Source organism: Synchiropus splendidus, chromosome 1, assembly GCF_027744825.2.
Source record: "Synchiropus splendidus isolate RoL2022-P1 chromosome 1, RoL_Sspl_1.0, whole genome shotgun sequence".
NCBI lineage: Eukaryota > Metazoa > Chordata > Actinopteri > Syngnathiformes > Callionymidae > Synchiropus > Synchiropus splendidus.
Window position 1 is genome coordinate 1,564,937 of NC_071334.1, and position 15,695 is coordinate 1,580,631.

Here is a 15,695-nt window from a genome sequence, read left to right on the forward strand (position 1 = left end):
GATTGGGTTCGGTTCAGTTCATTTCAAGGGAATGTTTTCTATTATGTGGCTTTGTTGTTGTTGAGCAGCGCCTCGCCGGGTCGGGGCTGATTCCATCTCGGGGCTCGCCAGTCACGTGAACGCATGATGCTGAGTTACTGAATTCTGCACTTTCGTCCCTCCACACGCTGCTCAATAATTCAGCTCTTTCTCTTCCAACAAGAGAAAAGTCCTCGTTTTAGCCGCCAACGTTGCTTCTACTCATCCATATAGCTCATGGCTAGAGAACGCCTTCTGTGGCGCCCGCACAGCGTCTTGGTTCTCACTCTCTGACTCGCTGGAATGCGGCGGTGTTTCCCTCTCCAGATGGCGGCGTGACCTCTGAACTCTGCGCTGGGCAGGTGAAATGCTGACATTTCTACTTGAGTCCGATTAAAGCGAGGTTTTTGGAACTGTGACAGAAGCCACGACTGGGCCTCCAGGAGGCGCTGCCGAGTCTGTGTGTGTGTTTTTGTATTTCTATCTTTGTGAGAACCTGTGTGCGTTTTTAACCGACAGAGTGAGGACCTGTTGGCCGGTCCTCACGTGGTCAAGCCTCAGTTTGAGGGTCCACACTGCAGAGTTGCTGAGTCACGATCACTGGGCTTCGGTTTGGTTCCGAGTCAAGGTTCCGTTCAGCCACGTGTTTGAGATGCTGAGGTTCAGGGGGAGAGGCTGGGGAAAGGGTGATGTCAGTGGCGGTCCTCACTAAGATAGGAAGACAAACGTGTGTGTGTGTGTCGGTCAGCGTTCAGTTCCACACATCAGTGTGTGGCGTTGGTGCGTCTCTTCATGCACGGTGTGTGCAGAAGCTGCAGAGACGCGTGTGCGCGCGTGCGTGAGCGAGTCTCACTCTGACAGCTGCCGTCTCTTTAAATATCTGCTGAGTCGTCACCCTTGTGAGTCAAACTCCAGCAAACGCACTGGCGCCACCTGGTGGTGATAAATGTCCCGTCGGATGTTTTCTCGAGAGAACTTCAACATCTGTTAGACTGACTCTAACATTGCACGCCTGTCTGTCTCTCCGCCCTTGTGGGGTCCTCTCCTGGCCGTCGCCCTTTCCCCTGCCTCTCCCTCAAAACGCATGGCTCACCTGAACCAGGACTCTGGATCCGACTGGGACCCAGTTATTCTGAAGTCTCCATGCTCAAAACTCTACGAGGACCCGCCAAAATGTCCTCACTAGCTCAGACGGGTCCCCGCATGAACGTGAGCACGTGTACACACACAGTCGTGGTCATTCCTGGCATGACTTTCCGGTGCTAAATGGGGAGTCCCCGCCCCTCCTGCTGTGGTTCTGCTGCTGCGCTTCTGCTTCCACTCTCATTTGTCGATCACCGCTGGTGCACCTCAGAGCTGTTTGGATGGGGGGCAGCCATGCCCCCGAGCGCTCACCCGTTCCTCATGGCTAACGCTGGTTTCCGTGGTTACCGCACCATCTCGCAGCACCTCAACGACCTGAAGAAGGAGAACTTCAGCCTGAAGCTGCGCATCTACTTCCTGGAGGAGAAGGTCCAGCACAAGTTCGAGGAGAGCGGCGATGACGTGCACAAGAGGGTGAGTGCGGCGACAGCAGGTGAGCGCTCTCTGCTCCTGACTGGACCTGTCTGGTGAGGAGCCTCAGGAAGTCCTGACCCAGTCTGCAGCTTTTGCTAGAGGAGCTGTGTGGTTCTGACCCGCTTCTGGGTCGTCGTAAACATGGTGTTGTGTGTCGCACCTCACCTCCAGTCCAAGTTCTGGAGCTGCTCTCGAGCCAAAGTGACATGCTCAGATTTGTGACACGCTCTTGAGTGTGGCAGCACAACTTCACACTCACACACACACAGTGGACTGGGTCGGGGCCGCCTCACGTGTGGCCTCTCTGGAAATAGAAGCAGCACCTGCTTCGACTCGCTGTGACCCAGTCCTGCTCATCAGGGTCCACTTTTAGCTCTTGGCTCGGCAGCCAGCGCCGGATGGAACCGCTCCCTCCCCCCCCGACTCTGGGAGGAAGTGGGTCAGCGGGTCTGTGGAGCAGGGGCAGAGCCAGTCCGAGGCCGTGGATCTGACCCGCTCCACTGCCTCGAGAAGTGGACGCCTTCTGCAAGACTTTCTTTGTGTTTGGTAACCATGGCGACCGCCGTCTCTGCTTGCAGAACATCGAGTTGAAGGTGGAGGTGGAGAGTCTGAAGAAGGAGCTGGAGGAGAAGCAGGAGCTGCTGGACACCGCTGTGTGAGTGAGAGGTCGCCTGGGGAGGGTGGGGTCAGAGGTCACGCGCTGAGGGGGCAGCAGCTGTGCCAGTGAGCGCCTGTGGATCAGACTCCTCCAGAGGGGTGTTTGTGTGTGAGTTTGGTTCATCTGGTCTTGTGAGGACATTTGGCTCAGGGCTGCGTGGCGTAAGCCTCAATTTGGGGGTTAAACCTCAACATAACTGGCTTTCAGTTTGGAGAGGCAGGGGAAAGGGTGAAGGCCATGAGAGGTCCTGACAAGGACAGAGAGGCAGATCCGTTTTTGTGGGTCTTATTTGCAAGTCTTTGCTTTTTGTGCTCCTCCACCTCCACAGCGCCACAGCGGAGAGTCACCATGAAGCGGAGCTGCAGCGCCACCTGCAGGAGAGGCAGAGGGAGATCACAAACACGCGGGAGCTGCTGGAGAGCAAAGTCCAGCTGCTGCAGCAGGTGAGCGGACACACACTCACACCCCACACGCAGGCAGATGGGGGCGCTCCTCACGCGCACGCGTGTCTTCAGGAAGCCCAGCTAGCTCGGGACGAGGCCGGCCGCATGGCTGCTGTGGCTGATGCGGAGTCCAAGCGGCGGCTGGAGCTGGAGCGAGAGCTGAGGGAGAAGATGGAGGAGGGGCGTGGCCCAACCTGGCAGGACAGGTGCGTGTGCGCGTGTTACGAACCCCGCCATCAGAGTTTCTTACCGTAGTCACCGTGGGTCACACTCGGGGCATGACGTCACGTCTTCAGCTGGCGGGCAGTTCACGTGTCAAGATGCCAGACGTAAACATCGTGAACAGTGAGGAGAGATTTGCGCGTTTCAGCTGAAAACACAGCGTCTCTTTGAGTTCGTGGCTGCTAAAGATGAGACTTTTAACCCTACGGGGTCCGCAGATGCGCAGAAACGACCGATTAATGAAGGCGAAAAATGTGTCAAAAGTGCGGACTAAAACAATACATTTGTTTTTAAATGGCCTTAAGAAGTTGAGACACTTGAACCCACCCACACTTTTCTGGCTTCTTTCTGTATGATGTGTGGGTTTCCGTTCCTTGAAAGTAAGCGTGGCAACACCTCTCTGTCCCTTCAGACCTGTGGCGGAGCAGCGGCAGGAGGATCCGGCGCCGGAGTCCTCGCCCTCACACCAGGTACTTGGCTCTCACGCCACTCTTTCGGATTCGTGACTCGCCCCCCCGTCACACAACAAGACATGGACTTGGCAGAGTGAGGAACCCTCAGGGTGTCCATCAGGCCAGAACATCAACCTCATAACAGCGCCGTCCGGCAGCAGTGTTTGGGCCCGCGCTGCTGAGGATGGAGCGCTTTTTGTTGACACCTCACCAGAGTGGGATCTGTGGCTGAGTTTCCCCACGGTGGGACGAAGAAAGGCCATGGAATCTACACCACTGCACACGCACGCGCACACGCACACGCACGTCTGTCTCTCCAGACAGGCCAGGAGAGGTCCTCACAAGGACCTTTCCCCCGGCCTCCCCTATAAACACGTGTACACACACACGCACGCACAGATACTAAAGTAGGTTGCCCCGGCAACAGGGGTGGACCTGGCTGGACTCATTTGACTTGGAAGTCAGCCGGTCCCGTCAGGAAGCCTTTTCAAACAGACAAGTGGAAGCGACCGTGGTTCAGTCAGACGTGTCGCCTTCCTCCCGTTTGTTAGCTACGCAAACCTTACGTGCCGTGGATGTTGCGGATGCTGTGTGTTGCGAGTGGACGCGTGCAAAAAACGATTGTTCCGAAATTGAGATCATGGGCGACACAGCTGGACTCGCCCCCCCCCACCCACGTTTCTGCGAATGGTTCAGTCCATCCCAAGCCACAGGAGGTCTCACTCTGTCGCTCACTCTCTCTACTACACAGCAGACGCTTACAGTCAGCGCTCATCTGTGTGTGAGACATAAACGTCAAAAAACAAGACACTGGACGTTATTATAAGAGCACATTCTCTTATGGTACGGAAACAACTCTGTTAAAGAAGAACTAACAAAGGAGGAAAGACGAAGCATTTCGACAGGTCCATCAGCATCAAAGCCGGAAGAACAAGACTCAAACGTTGTTTGGAGCTCTGTCGCAACGAAGCGCATCATCACACAGAGACGATCTCTGCCCAGTGTCGACGTTGCTGCAGTCGCTCCTCCATCACAGGCTCGTGAAAGCGCCTCGAACCGAACCGGGACAGTTCATTTTTATAACTCTCCCTCCTCCGGTACCGTCTGCTCAGAGAGAAGAGACGGTTTTTAACAGAGCAAAGGAGCGTTTCTCCCCCCGGCGTCGCGCCAATGATGATGATGATGGTGATGATGAGGATGAGGAGGAAGTGAAAGCAGAAGATCCTCGCTTCTTCTGCTGACGAAGATCGCGCCGTCATGTCCACCTGACCCCACGGTTCCTGAAGATCACCGGCCGACTCTGACTGAAACGATGAAGCACCGCATCACCGACGCAACTCAGCCCTTTAACCGGAGCCAGTGCTGACGTCATTTCACTTGAGCGTTCAAGCCCAAGTCCAGTCTGGAAGGGCAGCGATGAGCGGAAACGAGGACGGTGCTTCATAGAAAGAGAAGGAACGGCTTTGAAATCCGTGTGAAACACTGCTGGGCGAAGACGCGGCTCTGAATTAGGGCCCGTCTGACGTGTTTGTCGCGCAGTTTTATCCGGTAAACCTCGTTTCAGAAGAGAAAAGTCAGCGCAAGTAGCAATATCTGGGTGAAAATAGTTGCTGCAGACCTTCAGTTTTGCACTGATGTTTTTCTTTTGGTCAAGTTCAGAGAGTAAACAAATCAGACGTCAGAAACAGCACTTTAGTAAATATTCTTGTTATTTATTGATACAATTGCGACATAAATCTGTTTGTTAGGTGTGGGAGTTTAAAATGAACTTTTTTTCTGACTTTCAAATGCATGTTTGCACATTTTTGTTAGCATTGTTAGCGACTGGCTGGGTTGAGAAAGATTCTATGCTCAAGTGCAAAACAAGTGAAAGTTGTTGCTTTTGTTTTCATATGTTATCTCATTTGTAGCGATGATTCATAACTGGCGCTTTATGAAAGGTTTTAAATGGTTTTTCAAATAATTTGTTTCAAATTTCGGTTTCAAAAGTTAGCGCGATTAGCATTTAGCCTGTGTCGAGCACAAGAGCGTTGTGGCTGGATCAGCAGGGAACTAGGCCTCACCAGCTCCGGCTGGTCTGGGTGTTTGAGGGAACTGTCCCGCCGCCATGCTGGACACAGTCAAGATGAAGGAGTCGTGTCGGATCTGCGCCCGCGAGCTCCACGGGAACCAGCGGCGGTGGATCTTCCACCCGGCTGCCAAGCTGAACCTGCAGGTGCTGCTGTCGCACGCTCTGGGCCGCGAGGTGAGCCGCGACGGCCGCGGCGAGTTCGCCTGCTCCAAGTGCACCTTCATGCTGGACCGCATGTACCGCTTCGACACGGTGATCGCCCGTGTGGAGGCGCTGTCCCTGGAGCGGCTGCACAAGCTGCTGCTGGAGAAGGAGCGGCTCAGGCTGTGCATCGGAGCCATGTACAGCAAGAACAACGCCGAGGACGTTGAGGAGGCCCCCGTGCTGGATCTGTCCGACCTGCAGGGTGGCCGGTACATGGACCTGGTCCGGGACGACCTGGCGTACTCGCTGTACGAGTCCTGGGCCGACAAAGAGGACTCCGGTCTGGACCAACAGCAGGAGCAGCATCACTGCTCCACAGTCAACAAGTCCAGGCGGTGCCGGGGCTGTGCCGCACTCCGGGTCCCGGACTCTGACTACGAGGCGATCTGCAAGGTCCCCAGAAGTGTTGGCCGGCGGAGCACTTCTTGTGGACCTTCGACCCGCTACTCGCCCGGAGCAGAGGAGCCGACCGGACTCACCGAGGCCACGGATCTCCCGTCCGCCTCTCTGGACCGGACCGCGTGTGACCAGGCCAGTCCCAGTCCGGCGTCGTCCCTGGAGTCCCTGGACGAGACCTCCTGCCCCAAACCCTCACAGCAACAGAGGAAGGGCCTGGACCCGAGCGCTGGGTTGGAGATGGTCCTGAAGCTGGTACGGGGATGGGAGTACCAGCCGCTGAGGCCTGAGAGGGGCAGCAGGCTGCCGCTGCTGGTCCGCTCCAGACTGGAGCGGGGACTGTCCGGACACCATCTGCCGGTTCCAGACCTGGTGGTTCCGTGTCCTCAGCTGGAGCTGCAGGCAGAGCTGGAGCAGATGGAGGATCAGTGGCTGGACCACTATGTTCAGTGTCCACCAATTCAGCAGGTACTTCAGAGCCTGGGGGACCCGGGTCAGACCGGACTCCGACCCACATGACCTTTGCTCCAGTTCTAAAATATAGATGGACTCACATGATGCACAGAAGCATGGACACAGACTGGGTCTGGGTCACACTCATCATCGTCGTCATCATCATCATCGTCAGTCGGGGAACACCGGTTGTCATGGCGACCTCACTGTCTTTGAGTGAGCAGAGAGATCAGCGTGTGGGTGCTTGAAGGATCTGAGCTCCTCAGCCACCTGGGACACACACTGACGCATTCACTATAGTAGTGTGCGGAGACACACTCGTATTGTCGGGGAGCAAACAAACATTCGAGCTCTGCGATCCATTAGTTGTGCCTGTCTGCAGCCGTGATGTCATGTGTTGTCGCTGTGGTAACGTCTGTTTCCTCAGGAAGCCGTCCTCCACGTTTTTAGACAAGGACTTGTCTGTGTGTGCTCCTTGTATAGCTATACTTGTGGGGACCGTGTGACTTTGTGGGGACCATTTGGTTAAGTCTGAATTTGAGGGTTAAAACCAAAAAAAAAAAAAAACTGGGTCACTCTAACTGGGTCTCAGTTTGGTCCAGGTGAGCCTCGTGTTTCGGGGGAGATGCTGGGGAAAGGGCGATGGCCAGGAGAGGAGGTCCCCACAAGGACAGGGAGACAGACAGGTGTGTGTGTGCAGTGGCACGGCAGAGCGGTGTCAGACTAGAGTCTCCTCTCCAACCGTCAGCGCCCGAATCTCCCGCAGTGCTTGAACGCATCCTTGTGCATGGCCCTCTCTGATTGGTTGCCTGTGTGTCCTTCAGTTGGATCAGAACCAGAGCTCGGTGGGCCAGTGTGTCGGCGAGCTGCAGGCGGCGCTGCTGCAGGTCCGATCACTGCAGGTCCAGGTCCAAGAGAGCGAGAGCCGGAACCAGGTGGGAGGACAGCTACTTGACTTGTGAGAGCCGAGTGAGGCTCGTGCTAAGTGTGTGTGTGTGTGTGTAGAAGCAGCAGCAGCGTCTGGGTCAGCTGGAGCTGGACCTGCGTGTGGCCCGAGACGACGCTCAGCAGCAGGAGAGAAACATCCAGAACCTGAGAGACTCGGTCCAGACCCGAGCGGCGGAGGTGACCTCTCCACACACACACAGGAGTCAAACACACTCTGGCGTCTGAGAAGGACGTGTGTCCCCTCTGTGAGCAGGCGGCGGAGCTGCGTCACGTGATCCAGGACCAGAACACCATGCTGTGTTCCTTCAAAGAGCTGGCAGACCGAGGGCAGCAGCTGCAGGTATATGGTCGTATAGAGTTGGTCGCAGCGGAGCTGAGGGCCGGATCAGAGTCGGCGGAGGGCCACACGCGGCCCTGGGGCCGGACTTTTGTCTGGTGTCAGGGAGTTGGTTTGAAGTCTGTGGCTGTACAGTCCAAGTGGAGCTGACTTTGACCTTGACCTGGCCCGCAGGCGTCGGGGACGGAGGCTCCGCGGGGTCAGACGGAGGTCCTGGCTCTGCAGGCGTCTCTCTTCCGAGCCCAGCTGGAGCTGCAGGCGGGCCAGCGCTCGCAGAGGCGAGCGGCCCGGACGCAGGAGGAGCTGAGCGGAGCCCTGCGGCGGCTGGAGGCCGACCTGCAGGGGGCGCTGCAGCACCGCCGGGAGACGGACAGACACAACCAGGTAAGTGGAGGAGGAGGAGGTTTGCTGAGTGACTCGGGAGCAGCGGAGAGTGACGCAGCTGGTCTGGAGCAGGAGCTGCAGTTGGCGCTGGAGGAGACTCGCTCGCTGCTGCAGCGGCAGGAGGAGCGGCGAGACGGCGAGGAGCGAGCCAGGAGGCGAGAGGAGGAGGCCAGAGAGCAGAAGGTCCGGGAGCTGAGCGCGGCGCTGCAGAGCAAGGAGCGGCTGCTGCGCTCTCAGCTGCTGGACGCCACGGCGGAGCCGCCGCTGGCCAGGCTCCGTCAGCGGCTCGCCGAGAGGGACCGCGCTCTGGAGGTGACGCCGCCTTGCCTCGCACCCGAGCTCGCCGCTCACCCCAGCGCTCCGTGTCTTCCCAGTGCGCTGTGGACGACAAGTTCCGCTGCCTGGAGCAGAAGGAGGAGGAGAAGCAGAGGCTGGAGCTGCTGCTGCGGGAGAAGCAGCGAGACCTGGAGAGGCAGCGCAGCGTGCTGAGCCACAACCAGGAGACCATCACGGTGAGAGCCAGACGGGCGGGCGTGTGAGAGCTGGCCTCCGCTCACCCCCTGTGTGTGTGTGTGCGCGTCAGAGCCTGGAGCTGCTGCTGCGAGGGAAGTCGCTGGAGCTGCAGCAGGTCAGCCACACCTGCAGGAGCGCCCAGCTCCTCCAGCAGGAGGCAGCAGAGAGACACAGCCTCATCCTCCGGGAGCGAGACGGCCTCATCAGCCAGCTGCAGGGGGCGCTGCAGGCTCACACCCATGAGCTCCAGGTACCGCTCAAGCTCCTCTTCCTCTCCGTCCAAGTCCAGTCCCCAGGCAGACCTCGGTCCTCTTCCTCCAGGACCTGCGCTCCTCGCTTATCTCCGGGCTCCAGTCCGGGCCCTCCCAGGTTCTGGAGGAGCTGGAGGTCCGGCTGCAGCTCAAGGACCACCTCTTCCAGGAGGTTCTGTCCGACCAGGCCCGGCAGGCGCAGGACCACCAGGAGCAGGTCCAGGATCTGCTGAGAACCATCAGCAGCAGGGACCGGTACATCCAGGTGCATCCGATGCTCCAGGGCCGAGTCTGTCCCAGTCCCACTGGGGCCACATGACCTGAGCTCTGGTCCTCTCCAGGACTCGGCGGGTCGCCTCGCCGAGGTGATGACGGAGCAGAGCGCCAGACTCCAGGAGCTCCGGCGACAGCTGAGCTCGAAGCCGGACTCGGGCGCCGAACGCGAGGCGGAGCTGGAGGAGGCCAGAGAGGAGCTGCGGCTGCTGCGGAGGAGGCAGAAGGAGAGCGAGGAGCTGAGGCGAAGCCAGAGCCAGAGCCTGGAGACGCTGAGCAGAGCTCTGCTGCTGAAGGAGAGGAGCATCGAGGTGAGGCCCCGCTGGCTGCGACGGGCCCCGAGCCCGAGTCAGGACCAGAACCACCCTCTGTCACACGGGAAAAAACAATGACCGAGTCAAGAAAAGAAAAGTAAAAACAAATTCAATGAAATCACAAATTAAATAGCCTTTAATGAATTTAACAACACTGAAAGCAAAAATGTATTCATACTTTTAATAAACCGTGTTTATTGAGAAAGGAAATGTTGTGGAAAATTCAGCCCATCGAAGAATAATAAAGAGAGAAATTAAATTTAAAAAGTGAAATAAAAAAAAAAACCTAGTATTTTTGCCTATAAAAATGCCTTTTAATTTGTACTACTTTAAAGAGTAAACCAAAATTATAAAAAAACAGTTTCTAGAAAATGTATTTATATGTATTTATTTCGAAAGAGGACACGGCTTGAACCAGAATATCTTTACCAAAATAAAATGATGAATTTCAAGTTGCTAAAAGCAATTAATAAGTCAAATCAATTAAAAAAATAGATTCATTAATAAGATCGAAATATTTTGTTCACAGGGATTAAAACTGCAGGTATAAAAACAAGACCAATGTATTTTGATTTATTCACTAAAATGTCATTTCAAATGAATGTCTGCTGAAGAACAACAAAACGTTCATCTGATTTGGATTAAATAAAAGGCTGTGTGGAAAGAAAAAGAACTCTCTGTGGAACAGATGATAAATTATCTTTTTTTGTATGAAAAGAGGTAGAAAAAGTTGTTGACACACACGCGTTTGTATCTCTATCCTTGTGAGGACCTCTCCGGGCCATCGCCCTTCCCCCAGCCTCTCCTCCTGAAAACAAGGCTCACAAGGGCGTGATTTCCCCTAAACTGGACCTCACTAGGATAGATATGCTAGAACAGGCCCTCTTGTGATCTCACTGTGGCTTAACACGCGGCGACTCTGTGAACTTGGTTGTCATGGCGACAGGAGCTGCAGCAGCACATGGCGGAGCCCTCAGAACTTCCTCTGGTCCAGCGGCTCACTCTGGAGGTGCAGGAGCTCAGGGAGAGCCTGGCGCTGCAGCAGGGACCTCCCGCCCGGGAGCCCGTCCCGGGTCTGGACGAGGCCGGCGGCGGCGGCGGCGGCGAGCTGACGGAGCTGGGAGGTGGGCAGCAGAGGAGCACGGGACTGTGAGGGACGAGTGGTGGGACTAACATGGTGCATCCTGGGGCTTATGTGTCTCGCGCTGGACTCCGCACTAACACACCTGACACAACTAATCTCATTCACCCATGAAGCCAGATGAAGGCAGGTTTTTAGTCCCTCACTTCTACAGGTCAGAACTTCTGAGATTGAAACTGTCTCAGATTACTGACCAGATGTCTGGGATTAGCAACTGTTGAGGCGTCAGTCGGAGATGATCCGTCAGACTCTGTTGAAGATCGTACGACTGACTGGGATCACAAGCCCAAACGCCAGAGTAACACTCTCAACTTTGTTTATCTTTTCTATACATCACTGTCGGATGTTTTGTGCTCGCTTCAGAAGTTCATAGAAATAAACGCTTCATTAGTTAGTAGCGTTAGCATCAGCGTCTTTGTAGCCGCAGCATGCGTGTTCACTGACTCGGACCAGTCTTTGTGCAATTCGACGCGGCGCATCCGAGTTTTTGCGATGGTCACCGAACGTCACGGTAAGTGAGTCCGAGGTGCCGCAACGATCTGCTGACTCATCCAACCTTCTGAATCAAAGAGTCTGCTGCGCCCCCGTCTGTCCCGGTGGAGCAACAGCGCCTTCCACCTCCATTTTACACTTCATCCAGACGTTTTACTCTTTCATTCATTCCACCCCTCCACAGTACAGTAACATTGAAAGTGCTGTGTGGCGAAAGTATATCGCCCCCATGTGGCCAATAAATGAACCATTTCAACATGTTCGATAAGATGTGCATGTATTCTTCAAACGGACCCCAGAGATCCATCGATGAGCGTGAAAGTAGCCGAGACGGACTCCAGACTGAAGTCACATGAGCAGAGGTTCTGAAAGTGACTGGTGTGCGCTGGGATAAACGGCTGGGAACCTGATGGTTCTTCTCGAGGGGAGATAAAAACCTTTACTGAAGACATGTTTGAGGGAAAAAAAGGCAGAAAAGCGACAAATTTAACCTGAATCTACCATCTAAAAGTGAGGAGCCAGAACACTGTCAATACCCAATGACAGGGGAACAAATCCACAGTCAAAGGATGAGAAGCAGCTTGTGGCTGGAGAGCGGCTCTGAGCCGTGACGGCCACATGAAGCGCTGAAGAATCGGGAGGCCCGCTAGTCTCTCCGGCACTGGGATCCACGGGAAGCGCTGCCTCATGGCTCAGCTCTTTCTGCACCAGGTGTGATCTGACCTTGACCTTCATCTCCTCAGCTGAAGGTGAAAGACCCTCGCACAGTGGAGAAGCAGAGTTTAGTGCAGAAAAAGGAACCTGAAACCGAATCCACCATGAGCGTTATGTAGCGTGAAACCGTAACTGGAGGGAGGAAAGGCGGGGCCGGCGTCATGTGACCAAATGACCGGAAGCGACCATAAACAGCACTAAGTCTCGTCGCCACGAGTGGCTCGACATCTCAACGAGTGTTCACGTCGTTGCAGGTCTGAGCCCGGAAGAGGAAGATGAGGATGATGATGACGATGATCTGAGCAGCGAGTTCACCACCAGTGTTGATGAAGAGGAGGATCCTCTGAGGAGGAAGAGCAGCAAGGTGAGCCCCTCGTGGAACTGAAGGTGCGTGTACCGATCCAGGCTTTCTGGAAGTGACTCGAGTCATTGAGTCACTCTGGTCTGATGAGGCAGTCGGGAAGTGACTCGAGTCGTTAAGTCACTCTGGTCTGATGAGGCAGTCGCCGAAGTGACTCGAGTCGTTGAGTCACTCTGGTCTGATGAGTCAGTCGCCGAAGAGTGTCGAGTCACTCTGGTCTGATGAGTCAGTCGCTGAAGAGTGTCGAGTCACTCTGGTCTGATGAGTCAGTCGCTGAAGTGACTCGAGTCCTTGAGTCACTCTGGTCTGATGGGGCAGTCGCTGAAGTGACTGGAGTGACTCGAGCCGGCTGTGTTCCAGGGTCCCAGTCTGGTGCAGGTCCAGCAGCTGGTGGAGCAGAAACAAGCAGTGGAGCGAGAGCTGTGTGAGCTGAAGCTGCAGCTGGAGAAGATTGGCTTCTGCTCGCTCTCACAGATGAGGTGAGCCTTCACCGTCGTGGACACACACACACACACACACACACACACACACACACACACAGTTGACAATAAATCCATTTTGATATTTTGACTGTAATATGACTTCCCGCCGACAGAGGGCGACAGAGTCTCAGTGTGTGCGTGTGCTCTCTGACAGGAAGGCGCTGGTGGACCTGAGACTGGAGAACCAGGAACTGAAGCTGCAGCTGGCTGGAGACCAGGAGCTCCAGCTGCAGAGTGAGGATGATGAGGAGGAGGATGAAGAGGAGCTGGACGTCACCATCGAGGAGCAGGACGTGTCTGAGATGTGGGACACCTGGGCAGGAGATCTGACTCTGGACCATCTAACCCCTGGACCGGCTCAGGTGAGTGGACTGGCGCCGTGAAGGTGGAACCCGACGCTCACCAGTGTTTGTCCAGCAGCTGAAGGCACGTCTGATGGTGTCGGAGGCCAAGGTCCAGGCCCAGCAGATCCGGGACGACAGAGACCTGCTGAGTGAGTCGACCGGGAGCAGCACGGGTCCGGAGCGAGCGGGACCCGGCTCACTGCTGTGCTGGGGTCCCTCAGCTGAGAGCGCCGTGCGGCGGGACAGCAAGCAGGTGCAGGTGGACCTGCAGGACCTGGGCTACGAGACCTGCGGACGGAGCGAGAACGAGGCGGAGCGGGAGGACACCAGCAGTCCAGGTGGGTGGAAGCAGAACCAGCAGCAGCTCCGGCATCTGTCTCTGCTGCCGAACAACCATTGAGAGTCCAAATGGTTTATTGCTTATGGAGTGCGAGAGTCAGTGCTCCAGACTCACTTGGTTTATCCGGAGGGAAATGGCTTTTCGCTACAACCACAGAGAGGAACGAAGAAGCAGGGCGAACGGATAACATGGGCTCTTACTCCATAAACACGCAAGATAAAAATAAAAATGAAGACATAATGATATATACTACTAAGCGCAAATAGAAGAATAAAAAAGGAAAAATACGTTCCTGACAAATGTTCACTCTATTATCATGGAATTGTTGAAGCTCATGTTTGGATTGTCTGATCGTTGCGTTGTAATAATTCAAGTTTTTTTGTTGTGTATTTACACCACAAATTTCAAAATCAAGTATTTGTTTTTTACATGATAAAATTCCATGAGCATCTTTCCTCTTTCTCTTTGTTGATCTTATAAATAATAATACGATTATTCTAAATAAAAACACAAATGTAATGAATAATTTACAGTGTATAATTTAGTTTCTATTGCTTTTCTTTTCATTATTTACTGTGTCATTATGATCTGCAGCTCGGGTCTCCTCAGTGTGAAATGTTTGACAGTAAATGTGCCACAGCGGCTCCTCACGCCTCCCTTCTCTTACAGAGTTCGACGACCTGGAGATGTGCACGTCTCTGGACTCCCAGTGGTGGCCCCGGGGGCAGGCGGCCGGCGACAGCGCCTCCCTGCAGCGGCTGGTGGAGGACCTGCACTCGCAGCTCTCGCGCTCCCAGGCCGTGATCCGCGGGCTCCAGGGCCGCCTGCGGACCCTGTCCTGCAGCGAGGCCTTGCCCCGGAAGGAGGAGGAGGAGGAGGAGGGCTGGCACTCGTCTGGCGGAGGGAACCCGACCTCTCCGCGCCGCACCGAGGGGGACCTGCGAGACCTGGTGTCCCGGGTGGATGCGCTGGAGGAGCAGCTGATGAGAGGCGGCAAGAAGGCGGACGGGAAGTGGCCCGGGTGAGTGTGGGCGTGAGGGCGCCGCGGCGGGAGACCCAGCCATGCCAACGCCTCCGACTCTCCTGCAGCCAGTTTGACGTCCTGATCCAGAGCCAGGCCCGGGACCTGTCCCACCTGCGGCAGCGCCTGCGCGAGGCCCGCGGCGTGGCCCACGTCCTGACGCAGCAGCTGGGCGACACCACCAAGACCTTTGAGGAGCTGCTGCGCTCCAGCGAGGTGGACTTCTACTCCGGCCAGAACTTCCGCCAGCAGCTGGCTCAGAGCAGCGCCCTGGCCCAGCGGCTCGGCGCCAAGATCGGCGGACGTGAGTGGCTGGCCGTGCCGACTCGTCGGCTGACTTGTGCTCTGACTTATCTGATGATTCACAGTGGCTTCATCACAGACTCCCTGACTGACTCATGCCACGTATGAGTCACTGCTTCTCAAGTGACTCACTGACTCGTCACGCGTGACTCGCTGCCTTGTGTTTCGACTTATCTGACCACTTGTGGTGGCTTCCTGACAGGTCATTGAGCTGTAGACTCCCTGACTGACTCATGCCACGTATGAGTCACCGCTTCTCAAGTGACTCACTGACTCGTCACATGTGATTCATGGGCTCATGTCCAGTGATTCGCCAAGCTCTGACTCGGGTCATGTGCGTCACTCATACTTGTCAAGTGACTCACTGATCCACTGAATCAAGACACGCTATTGACCAACAGTACTGATATGACTCACTGACTCATGTCTAACGACTCGCTCATTCATTACCAGACATTTGTAGATGCTTCATGACTCATTATCTGCTTTTTTTTTCCTCTCACTTGAGGCATGTCAAGTGACTCACTGACTCATTCCTGCTGGCTCACTGACTCACTTGTAGTCAGTGACTCGCTCAGCGATCATGACTCATGAGGAAGTCTTCTGTGTCTGTTAGCGAGTGACTCGTTCATGGAGGCTTGACTGTCTGACTCGCGCTGGTGACTGAGTCCTTGCTGTCGATCTGCAGGAGATCATCCAGAAGATCCGGAGGAGAAGACGGAGCTGCTCGCCATCCGGTCAGTCGTGTGATGATGCGAGTCACAGTGGAAATCAGAGTTGTGTCCCGCGGCATGTGGTCACCGCGGCAACAATCGCTCTGATAGCAAGTGGCTGGTTGAACCGATCGTTAATGGGTGACGGCAGCGCAGGCAGTGCGTGCGTGTGTGTTGTGTAACGCTGTTGGACTCCAGCCAAACTCCTCCCACTGTCACCTTTCCTGAAACCGCTCTTTCTTCTTTGGCCGTTTCCTCCTGCTAACTTTAGCGACTTGGCGCTTGACTCG

General features: G+C 55.4%; 1 protein-coding gene across 15 annotated transcripts in view; it reads left to right on the top strand.

The window, feature by feature from the left end:
• Nucleotides 1-15,695, top strand: part of pde4dip (phosphodiesterase 4D interacting protein) — a 44,203-nt gene that overhangs the window by 16,715 nt on the left and 11,793 nt on the right. For 4 of the 15 annotated variants that reach the window (XM_053857222.1, XM_053857214.1, XM_053857191.1 and 1 more), the window contains 22 exons: nucleotides 1,465-1,575; nucleotides 2,154-2,230; nucleotides 2,562-2,676; nucleotides 2,749-2,882; nucleotides 3,311-3,368; nucleotides 7,299-7,409; nucleotides 7,480-7,599; nucleotides 7,676-7,762; nucleotides 7,934-8,143; nucleotides 8,216-8,455; nucleotides 8,518-8,655; nucleotides 8,727-8,906; nucleotides 8,978-9,172; nucleotides 9,249-9,491; nucleotides 10,441-10,618; nucleotides 12,096-12,205; nucleotides 12,563-12,681; nucleotides 12,839-13,046; nucleotides 13,102-13,366; nucleotides 14,038-14,389; nucleotides 14,458-14,693; nucleotides 15,381-15,429. In XM_053857222.1, coding sequence (XP_053713197.1) covers nucleotides 1,465-1,575; nucleotides 2,154-2,230; nucleotides 2,562-2,676; nucleotides 2,749-2,882; nucleotides 3,311-3,368; nucleotides 7,299-7,409; nucleotides 7,480-7,599; nucleotides 7,676-7,762; nucleotides 7,934-8,143; nucleotides 8,216-8,455; nucleotides 8,518-8,655; nucleotides 8,727-8,906; nucleotides 8,978-9,172; nucleotides 9,249-9,491; nucleotides 10,441-10,618; nucleotides 12,096-12,205; nucleotides 12,563-12,681; nucleotides 12,839-13,046; nucleotides 13,102-13,366; nucleotides 14,038-14,389; nucleotides 14,458-14,693; nucleotides 15,381-15,429 — 3,536 coding nt within the window. Of the gene's footprint in view, nucleotides 1,576-2,153; nucleotides 2,231-2,561; nucleotides 2,677-2,748; nucleotides 2,883-3,310; nucleotides 3,369-3,445; nucleotides 6,490-7,298; nucleotides 7,410-7,479; nucleotides 7,600-7,675; nucleotides 7,763-7,933; nucleotides 8,144-8,215; nucleotides 8,456-8,517; nucleotides 8,656-8,726; nucleotides 8,907-8,977; nucleotides 9,173-9,248; nucleotides 9,492-10,440; nucleotides 10,619-12,095; nucleotides 12,206-12,562; nucleotides 12,682-12,838; nucleotides 13,047-13,101; nucleotides 13,367-14,037; nucleotides 14,390-14,457; nucleotides 14,694-15,380; nucleotides 15,430-15,695 lie in introns of those variants that run through there. The other 11 variants (XM_053857254.1, XM_053857248.1, XM_053857230.1 and 8 more) reach the window with 8 other exon arrangements.